The sequence below is a fragment of the Girardinichthys multiradiatus genome, chromosome 15, assembly GCF_021462225.1.
Source record: "Girardinichthys multiradiatus isolate DD_20200921_A chromosome 15, DD_fGirMul_XY1, whole genome shotgun sequence".
Lineage (NCBI taxonomy): Eukaryota > Metazoa > Chordata > Actinopteri > Cyprinodontiformes > Goodeidae > Girardinichthys > Girardinichthys multiradiatus.
In genome coordinates this window covers 25,486,814-25,507,277 of record NC_061808.1, presented here as the reverse complement: position 1 = coordinate 25,507,277, position 20,464 = coordinate 25,486,814, and the positions used below count along the sequence as shown (strand labels likewise).

At 40.4% G+C, this 20,464-nt stretch overlaps 1 protein-coding gene across 4 annotated transcripts in view; it reads left to right on the top strand.

Annotated features, from left to right (window-relative positions):
- Positions 1–20,464, top strand: part of LOC124881650 (1-phosphatidylinositol 4,5-bisphosphate phosphodiesterase beta-4-like) — a 105,039-nt gene that overhangs the window by 71,682 nt on the left and 12,893 nt on the right. For all 4 annotated transcript variants that reach the window (XM_047387326.1, XM_047387323.1, XM_047387324.1 and 1 more), the window contains 20 exons: positions 2,527–2,606; positions 2,801–2,854; positions 3,547–3,628; positions 3,715–3,815; positions 4,236–4,293; positions 5,148–5,256; positions 6,487–6,697; positions 7,338–7,431; positions 8,544–8,623; positions 8,709–8,793; positions 8,883–8,973; positions 9,072–9,167; positions 12,438–12,586; positions 13,267–13,353; positions 13,457–13,601; positions 13,705–13,789; positions 14,223–14,347; positions 17,502–17,553; positions 17,971–18,073; positions 18,235–18,399. In XM_047387326.1, the coding sequence (XP_047243282.1) occupies positions 2,527–2,606; positions 2,801–2,854; positions 3,547–3,628; positions 3,715–3,815; positions 4,236–4,293; positions 5,148–5,256; positions 6,487–6,697; positions 7,338–7,431; positions 8,544–8,623; positions 8,709–8,793; positions 8,883–8,973; positions 9,072–9,167; positions 12,438–12,586; positions 13,267–13,353; positions 13,457–13,601; positions 13,705–13,789; positions 14,223–14,347; positions 17,502–17,553; positions 17,971–18,073; positions 18,235–18,399 (2,052 nt within the window). The remainder of the gene's footprint in view (positions 1–2,526; positions 2,607–2,800; positions 2,855–3,546; positions 3,629–3,714; positions 3,816–4,235; positions 4,294–5,147; positions 5,257–6,486; positions 6,698–7,337; positions 7,432–8,543; positions 8,624–8,708; positions 8,794–8,882; positions 8,974–9,071; positions 9,168–12,437; positions 12,587–13,266; positions 13,354–13,456; positions 13,602–13,704; positions 13,790–14,222; positions 14,348–17,501; positions 17,554–17,970; positions 18,074–18,234; positions 18,400–20,464) is intronic.

Sequence of the window (20,464 nt, the reverse complement as noted above, 5' to 3'; positions counted from 1 at the left end):
ATGCATTGGAATATATCGTTTTCGCTGCCTCTCTTCTGTATCTTGTTGAGACAATGCTGCACTTCTGCTTTTAGTTATTTTGGCTTTTTGTCTTCGACTTTTTTCAACAATTATTGACATGAGTGTTTTAGAATGGCATCAGACTTGTGGCAGCTCCTTACATGAGCTCCAGTTGTCGTCTTTGTATTGTATACTTTACCATTTTGTTTAGGTTTTTTTTTTTTCATAAAAACTGTTTTGTTTTCTCCATTTTATTAAACTAATTTGAAAAATTCTGTTAATTAATGTATTATTATTATTATTATTATTATTATTATTTTAACCAGTAAAGTCTTTTACTCTGTGATATTATCTTTACTCTTGCCATTGTTGGGTGTAGTAGATTTTTGGTCTTTTTTAAAAAAAAAGGAATGTGTTCATGGTGACTGGAATAAGCAGGACAGATGTATAATAAAACTTGATTTTTCTATCATTTTAAGAAGAGATGCACTGATCAGGCTGATACCAAAGGTTTTAGGTCTGACATGCAGAACCTAAGTTTGACTGGTTCTGATTTTCTTTTTTGTCCCTAAGGATTGTAACACAGAAAAGAGAAAAATGTGCTATATGTTTCTTAAAAGTGGAAGTAATTTCATGCAGCAACATTTTGATGAAAGTTAATTTAAATCTTAAAGATTACAGGCAGCTTTGAGCTGCATGAAAACCAGTGGAAAAAGTCTGCAATCCACCATTATGCTGACAGATGCCCGAGCAGTTATTGAGAGTCAGAGCAAGAAGAAATGCATCAACAACTCATACTGAGTAATCATATTTTACCTCCCTGAAGAATTTCTGATAGTTGGTTTAACTTTTCCCAATTGTCTGATGTAGAGTTGGTCCTTGAAAATATTCTGAAAATGAAGTGTTGCAAAAATGAGAGCCACCAACTATGACATAAAAAAGTTATTATGACTAAAAATCACAGCATGTTGCTAGCCTTGATTCAGATGATTCAGATGCACATGCTCATCTCTCACAGTGTAGGATTCCTTTCCTACATGTCTGTCTGTCCCTCTGCTTCTTTCAACTGGACACAAACACACTACAGCATAATGAGCGTCTCTAACCTTAAAGACGACACTAAGAGACCACTGGACAGGATGTTTCAAAAGTGTTGTATTTGTGATGATACCACAAACAATTAGCTGTGCAAGCAGAGATAAGGCACAGAGATAAAAAAAATATAAACATACTATATAGCATTTCTGCTGATGTAACAGGTAGTGTTTTAGTTGGAAAGCCTTTTTCAGCTGTTTCTTTAATCCTGCAGCAGCTGGAGAATATCAAATCATGTGTATTTGAGTTTTCTTCATTGTCCTGTCAATACGCCTGTCACAATATGCAATAAATCAATTAATTGCATGGATTAAATTAATCACATGATAAATTAAAATTAGCTTAATCATTTGCATGCTTGTTTGTTTTCCTTGTGTCTCCCTCTCTTCCTGCTAGAGACTGGTTGACCCCTCCCCTTCTCATTTCCTTAGCATAGGGAGGAGTGAACTCTTGCGTCAGGTACTTGACAGGCACAAGGTCTTGTTATGTACCTCAGTGTAGCATGAGAGCCCTATGAGGAGGTAGCAAGCCAGAGAAACGCTAGTTGAGATTTGAAAAACCAGAGGTTAAATTGGTTTCAAAGCTGAATGTGACTGCTGCAGTGTGGGAGCACTTACCCAATGACTGTGATGAACCACACTTAAATTGTGTGAGCTGGTATGTTGCATTTGTTCTAAAACAGTAGCAACTAAAAATGGCAATACAACAAACCTGCATCTGCACCTAAAACAAAATCGTCCATGCAATTTTCCAAAGCTGGGAAAAAAACTATAACCGGGCCGTCTTCGTCTTCCCGACAGTCCACAATCACTGGAGCGTTTAATCATTTAATCTGACAGACTAAAGTGGCTACAGATTCGCATATGGTCTGTTGAGGCATTTGCTCGGCTGAGTCAAATGGAGTGCTTTTGTTGTTAGTTTGCACTTTTGTTTATAATACAAGCAGTTTTGCCCGTTTTCTCTGTCTGAGCCTAATAATTAATATTTTTTGAAGGGCTATTTTGATTACAGAGACTTCATAATCCATTTTATTTATTGTTATTGGTTCTTTATTTATTTTGGATATTTAAAATGTTTTCTAGTTCCATTGTTAAATGTTCTTTAGAAATTAAAGTTTATTGATCTTTGAGAGGGTGTAGCTACTTGCATTCTTATGTCATTATCCTTGTTTAGTTGAAAATGGTCTCCAAATGACAATATTGTCGTTTATCGCAATACTTTCTGGAACAATTTATTGTCCAGCAAAATGTTTTATTGTGACTCACCTACTTGTCAAGAAATTATGCCCATATTGTGCAGATCAAGATGTTTTGTTTTTTTTTTGCATTTTCTTTTCATCAAGACGGTCTGTTCTGTATGCAGGTCGTTGTCTGTAGGGGGCAGCAGTGTGCTCATGTGTAATTTTTAGTACTTGCGTTTGGCTGTTTACAGAAATGGATCGAGGGGTTGAGGTCGGTGATCCACAACTTTAAGGCCAACAACGTGTGTCCAATGACATGCCTCAGGAAACAGTGAGTGTATTCACGGTATTTTGAAAGTACTAGGAAAAAACTTTAAGCCCTGTAAACTACAGCGTTTACAGAGGATTTTACCGGCCTGCTAGGTCTGTCTGCAATGTCTTGCTTTCGTCTTTTCATTTACGCCCAGGACCTGTCTTTAACCTTTTCTTTGATTGTTTTTGTGTGTTTTTATTTTACTTATTTAGTTGGATGAGGATGTGTTTCCTGACCAACGTAAATGGGAAGATTCCTGTTAGAGGGTAAGAATACATTTTATACATTTCTGAACATGTTTCAAAGTGCCTCGCAAACTATTCTTATACACCTTTTACTTATTTTTTATATTTTGTCATATTACAGTCTAAAAATGTATAGACCAACACACATTAGTACCAAATTTTTAAGTTGAAGGAAAGTTATTCATGCTGGCTCTGAAGATTTGTTATAGAGCATATATGAAAAGAAATGTTTAAGCCTTACCACAAGTTCCCTATTGGACTTACTACTGAGCTTTGACTGGGCCATTCTAAAATTTGAATGTGCTTTGATCTAAACCACTCCATTGTAACTCTGGCTGTGTGTTTAGGACCATTATCTTGCTGGAAGGTGAACCTTTGCCCCTGTTTTTAAGTCTTTTGTATCCTTGAACAAGTTTTTCTCTACAACTGCCCTGTATTTAGTTCCATCCATTAACTGCGAGTGGCTTCCCAGTATCTGCTAAAAAAAAAAAAAAAAAAAAAAAAAAACCCCACAGCATGATGCTGCCACCACAATGTATCACAAGGCCATATTTCTGGAGTGCACAACTAGATTTACTCTTGGTAGATTCTCCAATGGAAATTTCTGTTGCAAAAATGTTAAAAACCAATAATGCTTTTTAAAGCCACTTTATACTACTTATGATTGGCTAATCTTTGTTTTCCTACTTATTACTTTCCTGTCTCCTTTTTAGTATTACAAGAACATTTGCATCAGGGAAAACAGAGAAAGGGATCTTTCAGGCTTTGAAGGATTTAGGTCTTCCCAGTGGAAAGGTAAAATTGAGAGCCAGTTACTTCCATCTAATCACTTATTGTACAATGAACCTTATAGTCTATGATGTTTCTGTATATCGCTGCAGAATGATGAGATTGAACCTTCAGACTTTACCTTTGACATTTTCTACGCGCTGACCCAGAAGATCTGCCCTCGCACAGATATAGAGGAGCTCTTCAAAAAAATGTAAGCTGTCCTGTTTCAAACCTGTGTGCATGCTTGTTTTTGTAACTGCTATGGTCACCGGTTTTATACATACCAAGGAATATAACCGATCAACGAATGAAAAAATAGCACTTTGTTGTTCTAATAATATGCTCTGTAAAATAAACATGAGAACTGTTGGAAAACATTGGGTATAATTTGGATAAATGTTTCTGCTCCTGCTACACTAACTATGCCTGGACAGCCTAACCTGCTTTCAGTTCAGCACTTATTTGGGATCAGTCTAATGAACATTCAAACAAAAAGAGGATATTAACAAATTTGGACTAAAAGTGTAACACAAAGCTCTTGTTCATTTTAACCGACTGTGTGAATGGATGTGTGTATGTTCGTTTTAAGAATTATAACAATATTTTTTCTTTTCCAATAATTCCTTTGCAGCAATGGGAACAAAACAGATTATTTAACTGTAGACCAGTTAGTCAGCTTTCTGAATGAAGTAAGCTGTTTATCATTCATTAACTTCTCTGTGTATTTGGCTTCAGCCAGCCCCTCTCTGCAGCTTCCCCTCCTTCTCCCCCCTTCCTGCTGTGGGTAGAAGTTGTCCTCCAACATGTTGACCATCAGTAAAATCCAATTAAACAACATTCAGTTAGTCTGGAAGGGCAACTTCCACCAGCTACCATACTCTGCATGCAGCCTATCATCCCATGCCCCCTGTCATCCCTTAGCAAGGTTTGCCTCCCATTGTCTGATTGGTGTTGTCATGACAACAGGTGGAAAGAGGTTTCCATCCTGTTGTGTCCAGCTTGGTTCATCCCGTTTCCTGCTGTGCGTCTGTGTTTTGCGGCCGTCGTCCTCTGTTTGGCTGAATACCTGCTCATTGCATTCGCTGTCCAGTCACTTCTGTGCTGCTTCATGCTCCGGACTCCGCTGGATTAATTCCCACTTTGGCTATAAGAATGTGCTCTGTCACTGCAATGTTTTTGTCAGAGCTCCTTTCAAACCTTCCAGCACATATCAATTGCCTTGTTTTGTAGTGATTTGTTTTGACTTAAGATCTAAATGACACCTTGTTTAAGACATGCCATTAAACCTAGTCATTACAAATAGAATAATGAATACTACATATCTGAAATTAAAATGGAAATTTCTCTATCCTTTTTCTACCATTTGCACAAATTTAATCCTCAATGTGAATTACTTTTTACATTTTCAAATTGTACTGATTGTTACTAAAGCATGGTAGTTTGAAGGTTTCTTAAGAAGTGTTTATATTAGATCTGATTTGTGTTGGAAGGACCTGTACATAATGTACAAGTGATTAATACCTGTGCTTCTGTCGCTCTGCAGAACCAACGTGACCCGAGGTTAAATGAGATTCTGTTTCCATTTTACGACCCCAAAAGAGCCATGCAGATCATCGAGAAATATGAAAGGGATGAAGAGCTGAAGAAGAAAGGTAAAAGCAATGCATGAATGAAAACAGGAGGCAGAGACTTTTTTGCCTCTGCTGCCATCTGCTTGTGTAACCTTGGAGGTACGAAAAGTCAAAGCACATAACTAAAATGGATATTTACTGAATTTAAACCTCTATCTATTTTCTATAATCATGACAACTGTTACAGAGACAGCACTGCTTCTTAATAATGCACATTAGTTGGACCACAGTGATCTACAGGAGTTAAACCTCAACAGAGACTTATGCATGTCTTTTTCATTTTAGTCACATGCAGATTTGACATTTGCTTTTCAATAATATAGGCCTGAAACTTGCTATAGGGGAAAATGAAAAAGCCTATTAACTGTTTATAATCTTTGTGAAAGCAATTAACAGAATTCCCCCAGGATTATCTGCTGACCAAGGAGTGATTAAATGGTAAATGAGGATGTGTTTTGAATGGAGATGCACCGATTTCCGTCTTCCTTCTTCAGGCTGCATGTCAAGTGACTGGTTCCTAAAGTCCTATGAGTCAGACAAGAATGCTCCAGAGTTCCTGGACATACTAGAGCTGTACCAAGAGATGGATCAGCCTTTGGCTCGGTTCTTTAACAGTGTTCAAAATGTGTTCTAGCCCTCCAGTCATGAGTGTTTATGAGTTATTTGTAACTGAAGTGAACACTCATTTTTTTAAAAGAAAGATAAAATAATCGTAAAGTTGACATTCCAAATTTTCTTTTGCATCTAATTTCAGTGATTAGCTAGATTAGCATGGTTAGTGTTACTAAAGCAACAGTCTCCATATGCATTCCCTAGAAAATGTAGACCTTCGCCTTAATTTTGAAAGGTCAAAAGGGTAAAACGGCGACTTTGCTGTACTCCTTTGAGCCTTCCTGTTATCTGCTGAAAGTCCTGCTTCTTATAGCCTTGGCAAACCCAAGACATGTCTCGGCATGTTGCTAACATGATAATCGAAATTGCTAACAGTGAGTATTCTTCAATCAGTAACAGCAAACACACAGAATAAACTAGAGATTAGAAATTAGGATTTCTAACCAGCTGGTCACTGGTCTGGACCAATAAAGCAGCCACCAGATTAATTTCCTGTGCATCTCTAATTCTTTATTCTGAAATACAAGCAGTCTGTTTGTTTCAAATTTAACAGCTTTAAGCCTTGTTACCAGTATTGCTGTGCAGATCAGGATGTGGTATGTTACTCTGTTCCTACCAAATGCCATCTTCCTTCTTCAGGCTGCATGTCAAGTGACGGGTTCTGTCGATACCTAATGTCAGACGAAAATGCTCCAGTGTTCCTGGACAGACTAGAGCTGTACCAAGACATGGATCAGCCTTTGGCTCATTACTTTATCAGCTCCTCCCACAATACATACCTGACAGGAAGACAGTTTGGAGGAAAGTCATCAGTGGAGATGTACCGCCAGGTCCTGCTGTCTGGATGCAGGTACTATACAGTGAGATGATCTTTTTTTATAATGAATAGTGATGTCTTGATTATATGACCCAGGTGACAATCAGTCATTTAACAACAAGCATTTACTGATGCAGAGTCCCAATCTGATGCTACATTGAAATCAATGTAATGTATATCTATAAAACTTTAAAGTTCTGTAAAATACCACACTGCATCGTCTTCATTAATACTGACATTGCGTCCCATTTAACTTGCTCAACAAAGATGTTCTGGATAGTACAGTACATGTCTTTCTAGAGAGTTGTTCCCATCAGGGGTTCTGCAAGATGTTCTCATGTTTCTAAATATTTATCCGACTTGATAAAATGTTATTGTCTTCATTCTTCTGACAATGTTTTCTTGGAAAGCAGTTTGCTGAAGGGCTTGGCTAATGCTAGCATGTTTACTGTGTTTTGATATGACTCGTTGATAGTTTGGCTTGGAACATATTTCATGTAGCTCCAGTTAATCATTCATAAACAACCCTTGCTGAGAAATTTGTCCTCCTGCTTCACAGACCATATTGACATGTAAAATACACTAAAGTGTAAATTATCCATGTACATTGTGTTCTGTTTATATTTTATAATGCATCCATGTGCAGTTTGATTTCCATTTGTTTATTAATCAGATGTGTGGAGCTGGACTGCTGGGATGGCAAAGGGGAGGACCAGGAGCCCATCATTACTCATGGCAAGGCCATGTGCACAGATATCCTGTTCAAGGTGAACACCCACAGCAGTTCAGTATAAGCTGATATATTCAGGAGTCAGAACAGTCTTCTCAGTTCTGTTCATAGATGGATTCCTCTGCTTTGTGTATCTGAGGTGGACCCAGAACAGGGAAAAACAAACATAATTTGGTATAAAAGTCTTTAACAAGTACCAACATTTTAAACCAGGCATTGATTGAATAGGTGTGCTACATTCGCAATCTCCTTCCATTAATTTGTTACATCCTCCAGTTGGGACAGTAGGGACAGAACTTAGACATCCACCTTACCCACATGCATAACCAGTTGAAACCAGATATTTACATCTGCTGCATAAAGACATAACCTTTTCTACTCACTGTCTGACATCAAATCAGATTCAGCCTTTTCTGTTTTAGGTCGATTAGGATTACCGAAAGCATTTCTATTTGATAAATACCAGAATAACAAAAGAGAGGTTTGTAGAGATTTAGTTTTTGAAATTCAGAAGTGTACATACAGTAAAATTACCAAGCCTTTACACATTTTGGTAAATCAAGGATGACGTTTTTTTTTTTTTTAAGATTTAATTCACAATATTTGAGTTTAATGAAAATCAAAAGAAGCCAAAATATCAAGAAAATAAATTGTGAACCTCACCTTCTCTGGTTCATCCTTGTGTAAAATTGCCAGATGCCTGAAAGTCCCATTTGTTAAAGCAATTATATGCAAGCAAGTGTAAACACCATACTGTTCTGGAAGGAGAAAGTTAAGAGCAAGTTTTTAAAAATCCTTAATTATCACACCCATTATATAGCAAATTTAAATAATTTTAGCACTTCTAACTGACCTGAAACAGGAAATGTCTGGTCTGATTTAATGTCACCCAAAAAGAAAAAGTTTCGGTTTCAAATAAACATCATAAACAGAGTGTGTCAAGCCACCCGAGATCAAAAATTTCAATTTTCCTCAGTGGTTTATTTCTAGAGTGCAAAAAGCAGAACAGAAGAAACAGAAGGCCTTGCATACAGAAATGAGGAGTACTTTTAACTGTCTTGGTGTTATGTAATATTTGTCTGCCACCTTGTGTTCATACTGTGTAACTGCATATCCTTACATCTTTACTCTTTGTTTTTATCCCCACAGGATGTGATCCAAGCGATCAAGGAGACGGCATTTGTCACATCAGATTCTCCTGTTATTTTGTCCTTTGAAAATCATTGCAGGTACATATTCAATCAATAAGAGCCAAATGTATCTGATACATGTCAATGTTCAGTTTGTTCAATATCTGTTTTTGTTTGGTTTTAGTAAACTACAGCAGTATAAGATGGCCAAGTACTGCGAGGAGATCTTTGGCGACCTCCTTCTCAGGCAGCCTCTGGAGAACTACCCGGTAAATTGTCTCGTTCTCTGATTGAAATGAATTCTCTTTTTGTATAACAAGCAGCTCATAGTCATGGAAATGTTTTTGTCTGTGTTCAGATGGATCCTGGCCACCCTTTACCCTCTCCAAATGATCTAAAGAGGAAAATCCTCATCAAGAATAAACGATTAAAACCTGAAGTTGAGCAGAGTACGTATACAGTTGAATATACATTTAAATTCGTCCAAATATGCTGTCACATTTAGTAACTATGATCTTAAACGTTTGTGTGTGAATGTATAACACAGGGCAGCTTGAGGCTTTAAAAAAGCACATGGAGGCAGGCGAGACCAACACTCCTGCCATTATTATGGGAGAGGAGAATGAGGACGACACAGAGAATGGTCAGCTGAGTATGACTTTAACAGTGTTTGATGTGTAAAATGATACATTTTACTTATGTATTAAGGTGCAGCAGGACTTGAATCTGGTCCTAAATGATATACTCATTTTTAATGATGTATTTGAGAAGTTCTTGTTTCAGAGTGGCATGATGATACATGAACAACTGAGATTAGTCTCGCAAACAAGAATTAGGTGCACATGTTGGTCCTTGCTTTAAAGCATGGTCTATAATTTGTATTATACTGGATGGCTGGACTCAGAAGCTTAATGTTTGCTTCTTCTCAAGCTTTGAGGTGTGTTTGGTCTCAACCATATATGGTTGGAGATTTTGAGGTAGTCCTTTATTGTTGCATATACTCTGCAACGTACCAATACCACATGCAGCAAAACTGCCCCACAGCATAATGCTTCCCCCACCATGCCTCAGCATAGCTCAATGTTTGTCTCGTCTGAGTTTAAAACCCTCTTCCAGAATGCATTAGGCACCTTCAAAGTTGAGTTTAGTTTGAAATGTGATTGATTTTAGAGCAGAGCTTTCTTTTTTTGTCAGTATTTGCGTGAGCGCTGGGGGATTGAGGCTTGCCCCTAAACATACAAACCAATTACATTTTATCTGAGGTTAGTGTTTGGGTCAGATGGTTTGAAACCCCTCAAACCCCTCCACCACGTTAAGGTGGCGGTTCAAGGAGGGGCCGTAAGGTCTGTGGTGCCTGTCGCGGCGGCAATCCCAGAACCCAGTGGTGGACACCGGCAGTAAGGGACGCTGTTAAGCTGAAGAAGGAGTCCTATCGGCTGTGGTTGGCTTGTGGGACTCCTGAGGCAGCTGACGGGTACCGTGAGTCCAAGCGTGCTGCGGCCCGGGCTGTGGCAGAGGCAAAACCTCGGGCCTGGGAGGAGTTCAGTGAGGCCATGGAGAAGGACTACCGGTTGGCCTCGAAGCGATTCTGGCAAACCGTCCGGCGCCTCAGGAGGGGGAAGCAGTGCTTCGCCAACACTGTTTACAGTGGCAGTGGGGAGCTGCTGACCTCGACTGAGGACATTATCGGGCGGTGGAAGAAGTACTTTGAGGATCTCCTCAATCCTGCCATCACGCATTCCCTGGTGGAAACAGAGGCTGGGGACTCGGGGTTGGACTCCTTCATCACGGAGGCTGAAGTCACAGAGGTGGTTAAAAAGCTCCGCGGTGACAAGTCTTCGGGGGTGGATGAGATCCGCCCTGAGTACCTCAAGTCTCTGGATGTTGTGGGGCTGTCATGGTTGACACGCCTCTTCAACATTGCATGGCGGACGGGGACAGTGCCTTTGGACTGGCAGACTGGGGTGGTGATCCCCCTACATAAGAAGGGGGACCGGAGGGTGTGTTCCAACTACAGGGGGATCACACTCCTCAGCCTCCCTGGTAAGGCCTACGCCAGGGTATTGGAGAGGAGAGTCCGACCGATAGTCAAACCTCGGCTTCAGGAGGAGCAGTGTGGTTTTCGTCCCGGCCGTGGAACACTGGACCAGCTCTATACACTCTACAGGGTACTCGAGGGTTCATGGGAGTTTGCCCAACCGGTTCACATGTGTTTTGTGGACCTGGAGAAGGCATTCAACTGTGTCCCTTGTGATGCCCTGTGGGGGGTGGTCCAGGAGTATTGAATCGGGGGCCCTTTACTAGGGTCCATCCGGTTTCTGTACAAGCGGAGCAGGAGTTTGGTCCGCATTGCCGGCACTAAGTCGGACCTGTTCCTGGTGCATGTTGGACTCCGGCAGGGCTGCCCTTTGTCACCGGTCCTGTTCATAACTTTTATGGACAGGATTTCTAGACGCAGCCAAGGGCCGGAGGGGTCTGGTTTGGGGACCAGTGGATTTCGTCTCTTTTTGCAGATGACGTGGTCCTGCTGGCCCTCTCTAGCCAAGACCTACAGCATGCAGTGGGGCAGTTCGCAGCCGAGTGTGAAGTAGCTGGGATGAAGATCAGCTCCTCCAAGTACGAGGCCATGGTTCTCGACCGGAAAAGGGTGGCTTGTCCTCTTCAGGTTGGAGGGGAGTTCCTGCCTCAAGTGGAGGAGTTTAAGTATCTCGGGGTCTTGTTCACGAGTGAGGGAAGAATGGAGCGGGAGATCGACAGACGGATCGGTGCAGCTGCCACAGTAATGGGGGCACTGTGCCGGTCCGTTGTGGTGAAGAGAGAGCTGAGCCGAAAAGCAAAGCTCTCAATTTACTGGTCGGTCTACGTTCCTACCCTCACCTATGGCCATGAACTTTGGGTCATGACCGAAAGAAGGAGATCACGGATACAAGCGGCTGAAATGAGCTTCCTCCGTAGGGTGGCCGGGCACTCCCTTAGAGATAGGGTGAGGAGCTCGGCCTTCCGGGAGGAGTTCGGAGTAGAGCCGCTACTCCTCCACATCGAGAGGAGCCAGTTGAGGTGGCTCGGGCATCTATACCGGATGCCTCCTGGACGCCTTCCTTGGGAGGTGTTCCAGGCACGTCCCACCGGGAGGAGGCCCAGGGGACGGACCAGGACACGCTGGAGGGACTATGTCTCTCAGCTGGCCTGGGAACGCCTTGGGCTCCCCCTGGAGGAACTGGAGGAGGTGTCCGGAGAGAGGGACGTCTGGGCGTCTCTGCTGAGTCTGCTGCCCCCGCGACCCGATCCCGGATAAGCGGAAGACGACGAGTATGAGGTTTGAAATTGGACATAGGTGTTCAAACAATGATCCCAGATACACTATGTTTTAGAATGGCTAAAGCAGGCTAATATGGAGTTCCTCGAATGGCCCCAACTTGATAATTTTTTGAAAAAGCTAAGTTGGTGTCTAAAAACAAACCAAAGTCAAATATTTAGCCTGAGTTATTCCTGAAACCTGTAAATGGCTACAAAACACATTTATTCCAAGGGTAGCTTGCTAAGGGGCTTGTATCCAAATTTGAGTAAAGGTGTATGTATATATTTTTGTCTGTGTATGTTTGTTTTGATTCTATGTGAAATAGAGTAATTTAAAATAAATTAAAAAGTATACACACCAATGTAGTTTTTAATTCAAGTTGTTTGTTGTACACTCATTTCCACCCTGCAACAGAACAGTTCACATGAATCATTTCATGTTGTTCATTTATATGCAAGCTTCTGACTGGCACTGTAGGTCATTTTCAGAGAAAATGTCTGATTCTGTGTAAGAACAAGAGCTCCCTTTCACTATTTTGTTTAATAAATAAACGAAAAGGAGTTAAAATAAATGTTTGGATTAAAAGTAACTTTTATTCTGTGTATGTCGGTGTAGGAGAAAAAGAGGCTGAGGATAAGGATTTGAATTCAGAGGTTCCCAGCAGTTTGTCAGAAGCCACCAGTGACAAAGTGACCAGCAGTGTTTGCCAGAGTAACACCATCAGCTTGGGAAAAGAGGCAGAGTGCAATAACAGCATCAAAAAGGTTGGTCTGTGTCTTGAGGATCGAGTTGTGAGAAACAGATTTACACAACTATTATCAACTTAATCACTTTGACTTGTCGCTACAGCGTTACTGTTTCTTTCTTCCCCATTCAGCTGCTATTTTCAAACAAAGACACCAAATCACCTTGACTTCTGTTTCTCCAGTTTGCTTTCTCAGTTTCACATTTAGTAACACTGCAGTTGTTTGTGTTTTCTTTTATTAGGAGTTCAGAAAAGATTGTGGAATCTTTGTGCAGAGTTGTAGCTAATTGTGGGGAAAGAAACTAGGCTCATGTTATATTGTTTTTAATTTTAAAATAAATAACTTGAAAATCAACAAAACAATGAAAATGTCATTGAAATGCATCATGTGATTCCTGCCTCTGTAATCTTTAGGTAAACCTTACATGTATCTACAGCAGCGTTGGGCTGCTTTGTTTGGAAGTTAAATTGCAGCTTAAACTACCCAAAAAGGGCAAACAAACAGTTGGTGGTGCCGATTCTCCTCTCAGGTGCCATTAGAGACTAACAGATCGAACAGAATTAATGTCTTAAATGATTTAGCAGCGAAACTCAGTCCATATTTAAAAGAAAGAAAAGTGACCTCAAATGATACCGACACTTAGATCAGCCATCTGTGTAAGAATTACGGGGCTGCTCATGATTGGACTCTTTTTCCAGGTACCTGATGATGAGGTAACAGAGATTTCTGAAGCAACAGATGCCACAGATATCTCTGAGGCATCTGACCAAGACAATAGTAAGAAGGCAAGTGCCTGCCAATGTTTCTGCGTACCTCAAGAGTTTTCTTTTAATTTGTGCAAGATATCTATTTATAGGTAATATGTAACTGTTCCTCTGTCCTGTGCAGGGTGGGGATGTGGCAGAGGACTCTGAGGAGGCTCTAATAGCTCAATATAAATATGAGTCGGCAACCACAAATATCCACCCGTATCTCTCTGCCATGGTCAACTATGCACAGCCTGTTAAGTTTCAGTGTTTTGATGTTGCAGAAGGTCAGGGTCATTACATTTTTTTCTTATACAGATTAATTTGATGTATTTTTAGTTATTATTCCAAGGCAAATAACTTGTTTTCATCCTGTTTCCTGTGTTTCAGAGAGGAATATCCACCACAACATGTCATCTTTTAATGAGTCGGTTGGCCTGGGCTATCTGAAGACTAATGCCATCGAGTTTGTCAAGTATCCTCTGAGCCTCTCTGAGGTCATTGCCCATTTAGATTGATGTGATAAAATGAAGGAAAGCACCTTGTGATGTTATGATCCACACATGTGAGAACTCCTGCATTCTTTAAAGAAATGGAGGTCACATAAATCGTTGCTTCCTGATGCACCACAGCTGATGTTTTTCAGCCACATTTGTTTCTGCTCCTTGTCAAAGAACTTGTAGCCTCTCCAGCTTAGTATGTTTCTATATTGTGCAGATTGGTCAGATGAACTTGTGCATTTTTTTTCTTCTTTACGCAGTGGGATTACTTGACCCAGGCTGTTCACTCTAAAAATATCCCTACAGTCTGTTTAAAACAGATATGCACACACACACTCAGTCACCCCAACACACTCCTTCTTTTTTTTTTTTTTATCCCTTTTGACATTTTCCTGAGCATCAGTGCAGCTACAACAAGCGTCAGATGAGCCGTATCTACCCCAAAGGAGGCAGGGTGGACTCCAGTAATTACATGCCTCAGATCTTCTGGAACGCAGGCTGCCAGATGGTCTCCCTCAACTTCCAGACCCCAGGTACCATAGCATGCAACATGGGACTGTTCACCTCACACACACACATATTGTATCTCACAAAAGTGTGTACACCCCTGACATTTTTGACTATATTTTATAGTCAAAACACTGAACGTATGACACTTTGATACATGTATATTTATTACGTTTTCCTCCAATTTAGGAAAGTGCCTCTGATCTTATGCACATGACGTGGTTGAAAGAGGAAACACAGCTGCTAAACACGATGAAAAAATGAAAAAAATAAAAGAGGAGTTATATTCACTCGGTAGAGTTTGGATTAAAATATGTACACTAATACCTTTTTATGCTTGCATTACAAATTTATTGCTGCATGTTGATATTTATGACACCTACTTCAATATAATGAGCTTTAAATTAATCATACTATTATATTTTCAGTGTGTTACCCGTTTCATTTCAACCTCGAACTTTGTTTTACATTGTGGTTTTTTGTGATTACACAATGCAGTGAAGAATTGTGAAAGTAAGGACAATGACACATGTTTTTCAAACCTTTCATAAAATAAGAAACCGATAAATGTGGCGTGCGTATAAGCCCACTTTACTTTGAGACCCCTAAATAAAATCCAGTTCAGCCAATTGCTTAATAAGGTCAGCTAATTAGTAAACAGTCCCTCCGATTATAACTGAATCTCAATTTAAATGCAGCTGTTCTGTGAAGGTTGGTGAACAAACTGCATCGTGAACACCACGGAACACAGGAAGCAGGCCTGTGATCAAATTGTGGAGAGGTTTAACACAGTGTTAAGTTAGAAAATAATATCTCAAGCTTTGAACATCTCATTGAGCACTGTTCAATCAGTCATCCAAAAATAGAGTATATAGCAAAGCTGCAAACCTAACAGGACATGGCTATCCACCTGGAAAGACAGGTTGGGTAAGGAGAGTATTAATCAGGAATCAGTCAAGAGGTTATTGGCAGCTATGGAGGAGCTGCAGAAGTCCACAGCTCAGGTTGGAGAATATGTTGGCAGGACATCTAACATTAATCTGGTCATATGGAAGAGTGGCAAGAAAACCATTCTAAAGATAACCTTAAGGAGTGCTGTTTGACACATCATGCTGTGGACCAGGAGCAGAGAAGCAGGTCAGAGTTGATGTGAATATGGATGGAGCTAAATACAGGGCAAGAAAGAGTGGCATTTACAGGGGTTGGACAATGAAACTGAAACACCTGTCATTTTAGTGTGGGAGGTTTCATGACTAAATTGGACCAGCCTGGTAGCCAGTCTTCATTGATTGCACATTGCACCAGTAAGAGCAGAGTGTGAAGGTTCAATTAGCAGGGTAAGAGCACAGTTTTGTTCAAAATATTGAAATGCACACAACATTATGGGTGACAGACCAGAGTTCAAAAGAGGACAAATTGTTGGTGCACGTCTTGCTGGCGCATCTGTGACCAAGACAGCAAGTCTTTGTGATGTATCAAGAGCCACGGTATCCAGGGTAATGTCAGCATACCACCAAGAAGGACGAACCACATCCAACAGGATTAACTGTGGACGCAAGAGGAAGCTGTCTGAAAGGGATGTTCGGGTGCTAACCCGGATTGTATCCAAAAAACATAAAACCACGGCTGCCCAAATCACGGCAGAATTAAATGTGCACCTCAACTCTCCTGTTTCCACCAGAAGTGTCCGTCGGGAGCTCCACAGGGTCAATATTCACGGCCGGGCTGCTATAGCCAAATCTTGGGCTGTGGACAATGTGAAACATGTATTGTTTTCTGATGAGTCCACCTTTACTGTTTTCCCCACATCCAGGAGAGTTACGGTGTGGAGAAGCCCCAAAGAAGCGTACCACCCAGACTGTTGCATGCCCAGAGTGAAGCATGGGGGTGGATCATTGATGGTTTGGGCTGCCATATCATGGCATTCCCTTGGCCCAATACTTGTGCTAGATGGGCTGCCAAGGACTACTGAACCATTCTTGAGGACCATGTGCATCCAATGGTTCAAACATTGTATCCTGAAGGTGGTGTCGTGTATCAGGATGACAATGTACCAATACACACAGCAAGACTGGTGAAAGATTGGTTTGATGAACATGAAAGTGAAGTTGAACATCTCCCATGGCCTGCACAGTCACCAGATCTAAATATTATTGAGCCACTTTGGGGTGTTTTGGAGGAGCGAGTCAGGAAACGTTTTCCTCCACCAGTATCACATAGTGACCTGGTCACTATCCTGCAAGAAGAATGGCTTAAAATCCCTCTGACCACTGTGCAGGACTTGTATATGTCATTCCCAAGACAAATTGATGCTGTATTGGTCTACATCATACTAATAAATTATTGTGGTCTAAAACCAGGTGTTTAAGTTTCATTGTCCAACCTCTGTAGATCCTAGACTTAAAACTGGGGTGGAGCTAAATCTTCAAGTAGGTCAATGATCCTTAAATTGAGGTCTGCAAAGCTTCCACCTGTACTTGCTGGGAAATTCTCTTCTACAAAGTATGGACTCAGGGATGCTGAATACAAATAGATGGTTTTGTGTGGAACCAAAGTTCAAGTATCAAGTTTTTAATTTTCTTAAACTCTGACTTCTTCAAGTTACATGCATGTTTATCTCCTCAGTTCTTATTTCCAAGTTCACATCAATAGCTGTGAAGTTCTGCAGGACATGCAGAATTGTTTTCAAGCCTCTTATGCAAATATTAACACAAACAGCCTGCTGATGCTGTATATGTTTTAGTTGCTTGTCTCCTCAGCTGCTGCTGTTGTTTGTTTTTTGGCATCACACTGTGGACTTCTCTTGTAAGACCATAACGTTTTTAAACTGTGCACAAACACCTATATACTGTGAGTTATGCCTGTCTAAAAGCAGCTGCTGCTCTGTGTCTAGAAGCGAGAGCGGCTTGACCATATGGTCTGCTGTATGCTGGGCATGTGCAGTGCTGGAGGCCTTCTACACAACAGGTGGAGCTCCTGGGGGTAGATTATTTAAGGGCAAAGCAGCAAAGATGTTAGAGGATGTAGGAAATCTCTCCCTGTTTTTCAGTCAAAAACAAAACATTTGCAAATACCTAGATTTATTTGACTGTTTTCATGATATTTTTTTCTTCAGTTTGCTGTGATTTTATGTAAAAACTTGCTGTTAAACACCTTTCTTTCTCTCCTGTGCTCTTTCAGATCTGGCCATGCAGTTGAACCAAGGAAAGTTTGAGTACAACGGCTGTTGCGGGTGAGTTCAGTCTCTCCGTCTTCTTGAAGGCTCATCAATTACAAATTGTCACATCTCATTACTTATTGCCAGTAGCTACGATCTGCCCCTGAGAGCCAACAAGTGCTTTGAAAAAGGATACTGCTTTTCAATTGTCTGTGCCTTAATTTAAATCTTTCTCTTCCCACCGTCGTCTCTATTCCTTGACTAATACTGTCCCTGAGGGGAGGGATTTTACTGCTGATGCTAGGAATGTCATCTGTGAACACAGCAGGACATTTGCAGACAACTGTCATTATTAATATTTTCCCAGTGATGGAGTTTTATTTGATACAGTAGAGAGATTTGCAGAAATGTAAGAAGAAATGTTTTGATTTACAAATATTAGTATTCAGTTGAGTTTAACCACAGATGGATTTTTTTATCTCCTGTGCTCAGGTACCTGCTGAAGCCTGACTTCATGCGTCGGTCAGACAGGACATTTGACCCTTTCTCAGAGACGCCAGTGGATGGCGTCATTGCAGCAACCTGCAGTGTCCAGGTTAGCTTATAGGAAAACTGATGGTTTATGACTACAAGCATAGGGCCACGGTAGCATTTATATGATTTTTACATTCACCTTTTTTTCTATTGAATTCTTACATAATTCTGAACATAATTTTTAAAATCTGCATTAAGCCATGTTTTGCTGCTAAATTTCAGGTGTTCTCAGGACAGTTTCTATCTGACAAAAAAATTGGCACATATGTTGAAGTTGACATGTATGGGTTGCCTACGGATACCATCCGGAAAGAGTTCCGCACACGTATGGTGATGAACAATGGACTGAATCCAGCCTACAATGAAGAGCCCTTTGTTTTCAGAAAGGTATGAAGCAAGAAATGACGGGAAGCAATAACAGATACTTTCAGTTTAACCATACCAGTTTAACCGTTTGTTTTTCAAAATGAAATCCAATAGTTCACAATGAGTTTACTACTGATCCACTACATTGCCAATCGTAAGCAATCACCTATGCAAATGAGTGAATTAACGTGTTCCAATTTTTTCCTTGGCCACAAGTTTATAAACTCTGGAGGCTCTCAGGAGTTCAGTCAGCACGGTTGGATAGGATGCCACCTGTGTAGTAGGTCATGATATCTCACTATTATATATTCCACAGTCAGCTGTTAGTGGTATTATAAAAACTGGAAGCGGTTGGACACTGTCAGGGAAGGAAGAGAGGAGGAGAGGTTGGGTGTGCAGATGAGTACAACATTTAGTCAATGAAATGGAGAATAAAGTTTGGATATACAAATATTTTTCCATACTTATCCAGACATTGAAAATTCTCCAATGCATAGGAAGTCAAGTCAAGTTTATTTATATAGCGCTTTTCAGCAACAAGGCACTCAAAGCGCTGTACATGAGCAAAAACATTACAATGATACAGAAAATCAAACACAGAAAAACAAATCAAATGACATAATCCTTGGGAGTTTACTGGTAAGAGCTGGTTTTAATCCAATCTGTCTAATAGAGGTAATTAGCTCATTAAGTCTTCTGTGGTCAGGAATTCATCCGGTGCTAGAAGAAAAATTATCATATTAATCCTTGAGGTCGCTGGTATGAGGCAGTTGTGGTCCCATCATTCAAATAAGCTGGGTCACTGGTATAAAACAGTTTTAGTCCAAACTTCTTAAATACTAATAATGTTTGGCTGTCACTGGTATGATATAGTTGTAATGTAATCCTTTTAGGAAATCTAAGATTCTCTGGTCATTGGTGTAAAAACAGCTTTAGTCCAAATGTTCAAATACTAATAATATTTGGCTTTCGCTGGTAATCCTTCTGAGAAATCTGAAAAGTAATGAAATCACACATTTAGGTAAGAAGAGGGGAAAAAAATCATATTTCACACTTTATCCTTAGCAGCATATGAGATTGCAAAACAAAACCTCAGCACAAAGAAGCAACATATATACAAAACATCATGCAGGGGATCCGGTGAAGGCGGTGTGAAGGGGTGCATATGTTTATTTTGAGCATGTGTGTGTGTGTGTGCATGTGAGTGTGTGCAAAGTAAGTCCGTGAAGCACTGTCACAGAGGCCATTGTCCTTAATGATGTTCATCAACTGGCCACAAAGTTCTGAGCAGGTCCACAGATGTCCTCAGGGAAGGGAGGGGGCGGAGCGTCATGTTTACATAGAGACAGAGAAAAGCATCCTTCTCCACCGAGAGCAGAAAGAAAAAAGCCTGCACTGCATGTCGCAAACAAACTTCAACCTATTTAGTTGGACGTTTTAATGATCAACCAACACAAAATGCTTTATATCTGTATAGTGGAAGGAAATGACAAGTTTGTGTGCAAATAAACCTCTGAAAAGTGTAAAACAAGTGTGATTTGGGTTGTCATCCTGTTGGACTGTACACCTGCCCCATTCTCAATGCTTTTTCAGGCTTTTAACAGCTTTTTTTTCCTAGTACCCTGTACTCCGCTACATCCTCTGATCAGATTCCCTGTCCCAGTGCAAGAAAAACATCCCCACCATGCTTTAGTTTTGCATGTGGGCCAAAAAGTTCAATTTTGGTTTCATCTTAACGTAATGTGTATGGGTTTATTTTAAAAATAAAAAATATATTAAGATTATAAAAAGGAAGAGAAAAAAACATTGGGATGACACTAGGAGTAAGAAAATAATTGCATGGAGCCAAACGGGAAGCGTGCATCAGTTTATATCTAATCACACATGTGCAAAAAGAAATGAGGTTAAAAAATGACATTTAGAAATAAAGAAAAAATAATTACAGGTAAAGAAGGAAAACAGGATCTGATGAAAGATCCGAGACAGAAAGCCATGGAGTAATGTATTGCTAATAGTGCTGCTTTCAGCAGAATAAGAAGTCTCTCAGCCATGACTGTGACTCCAGCTTTCTAATACACATCATCCA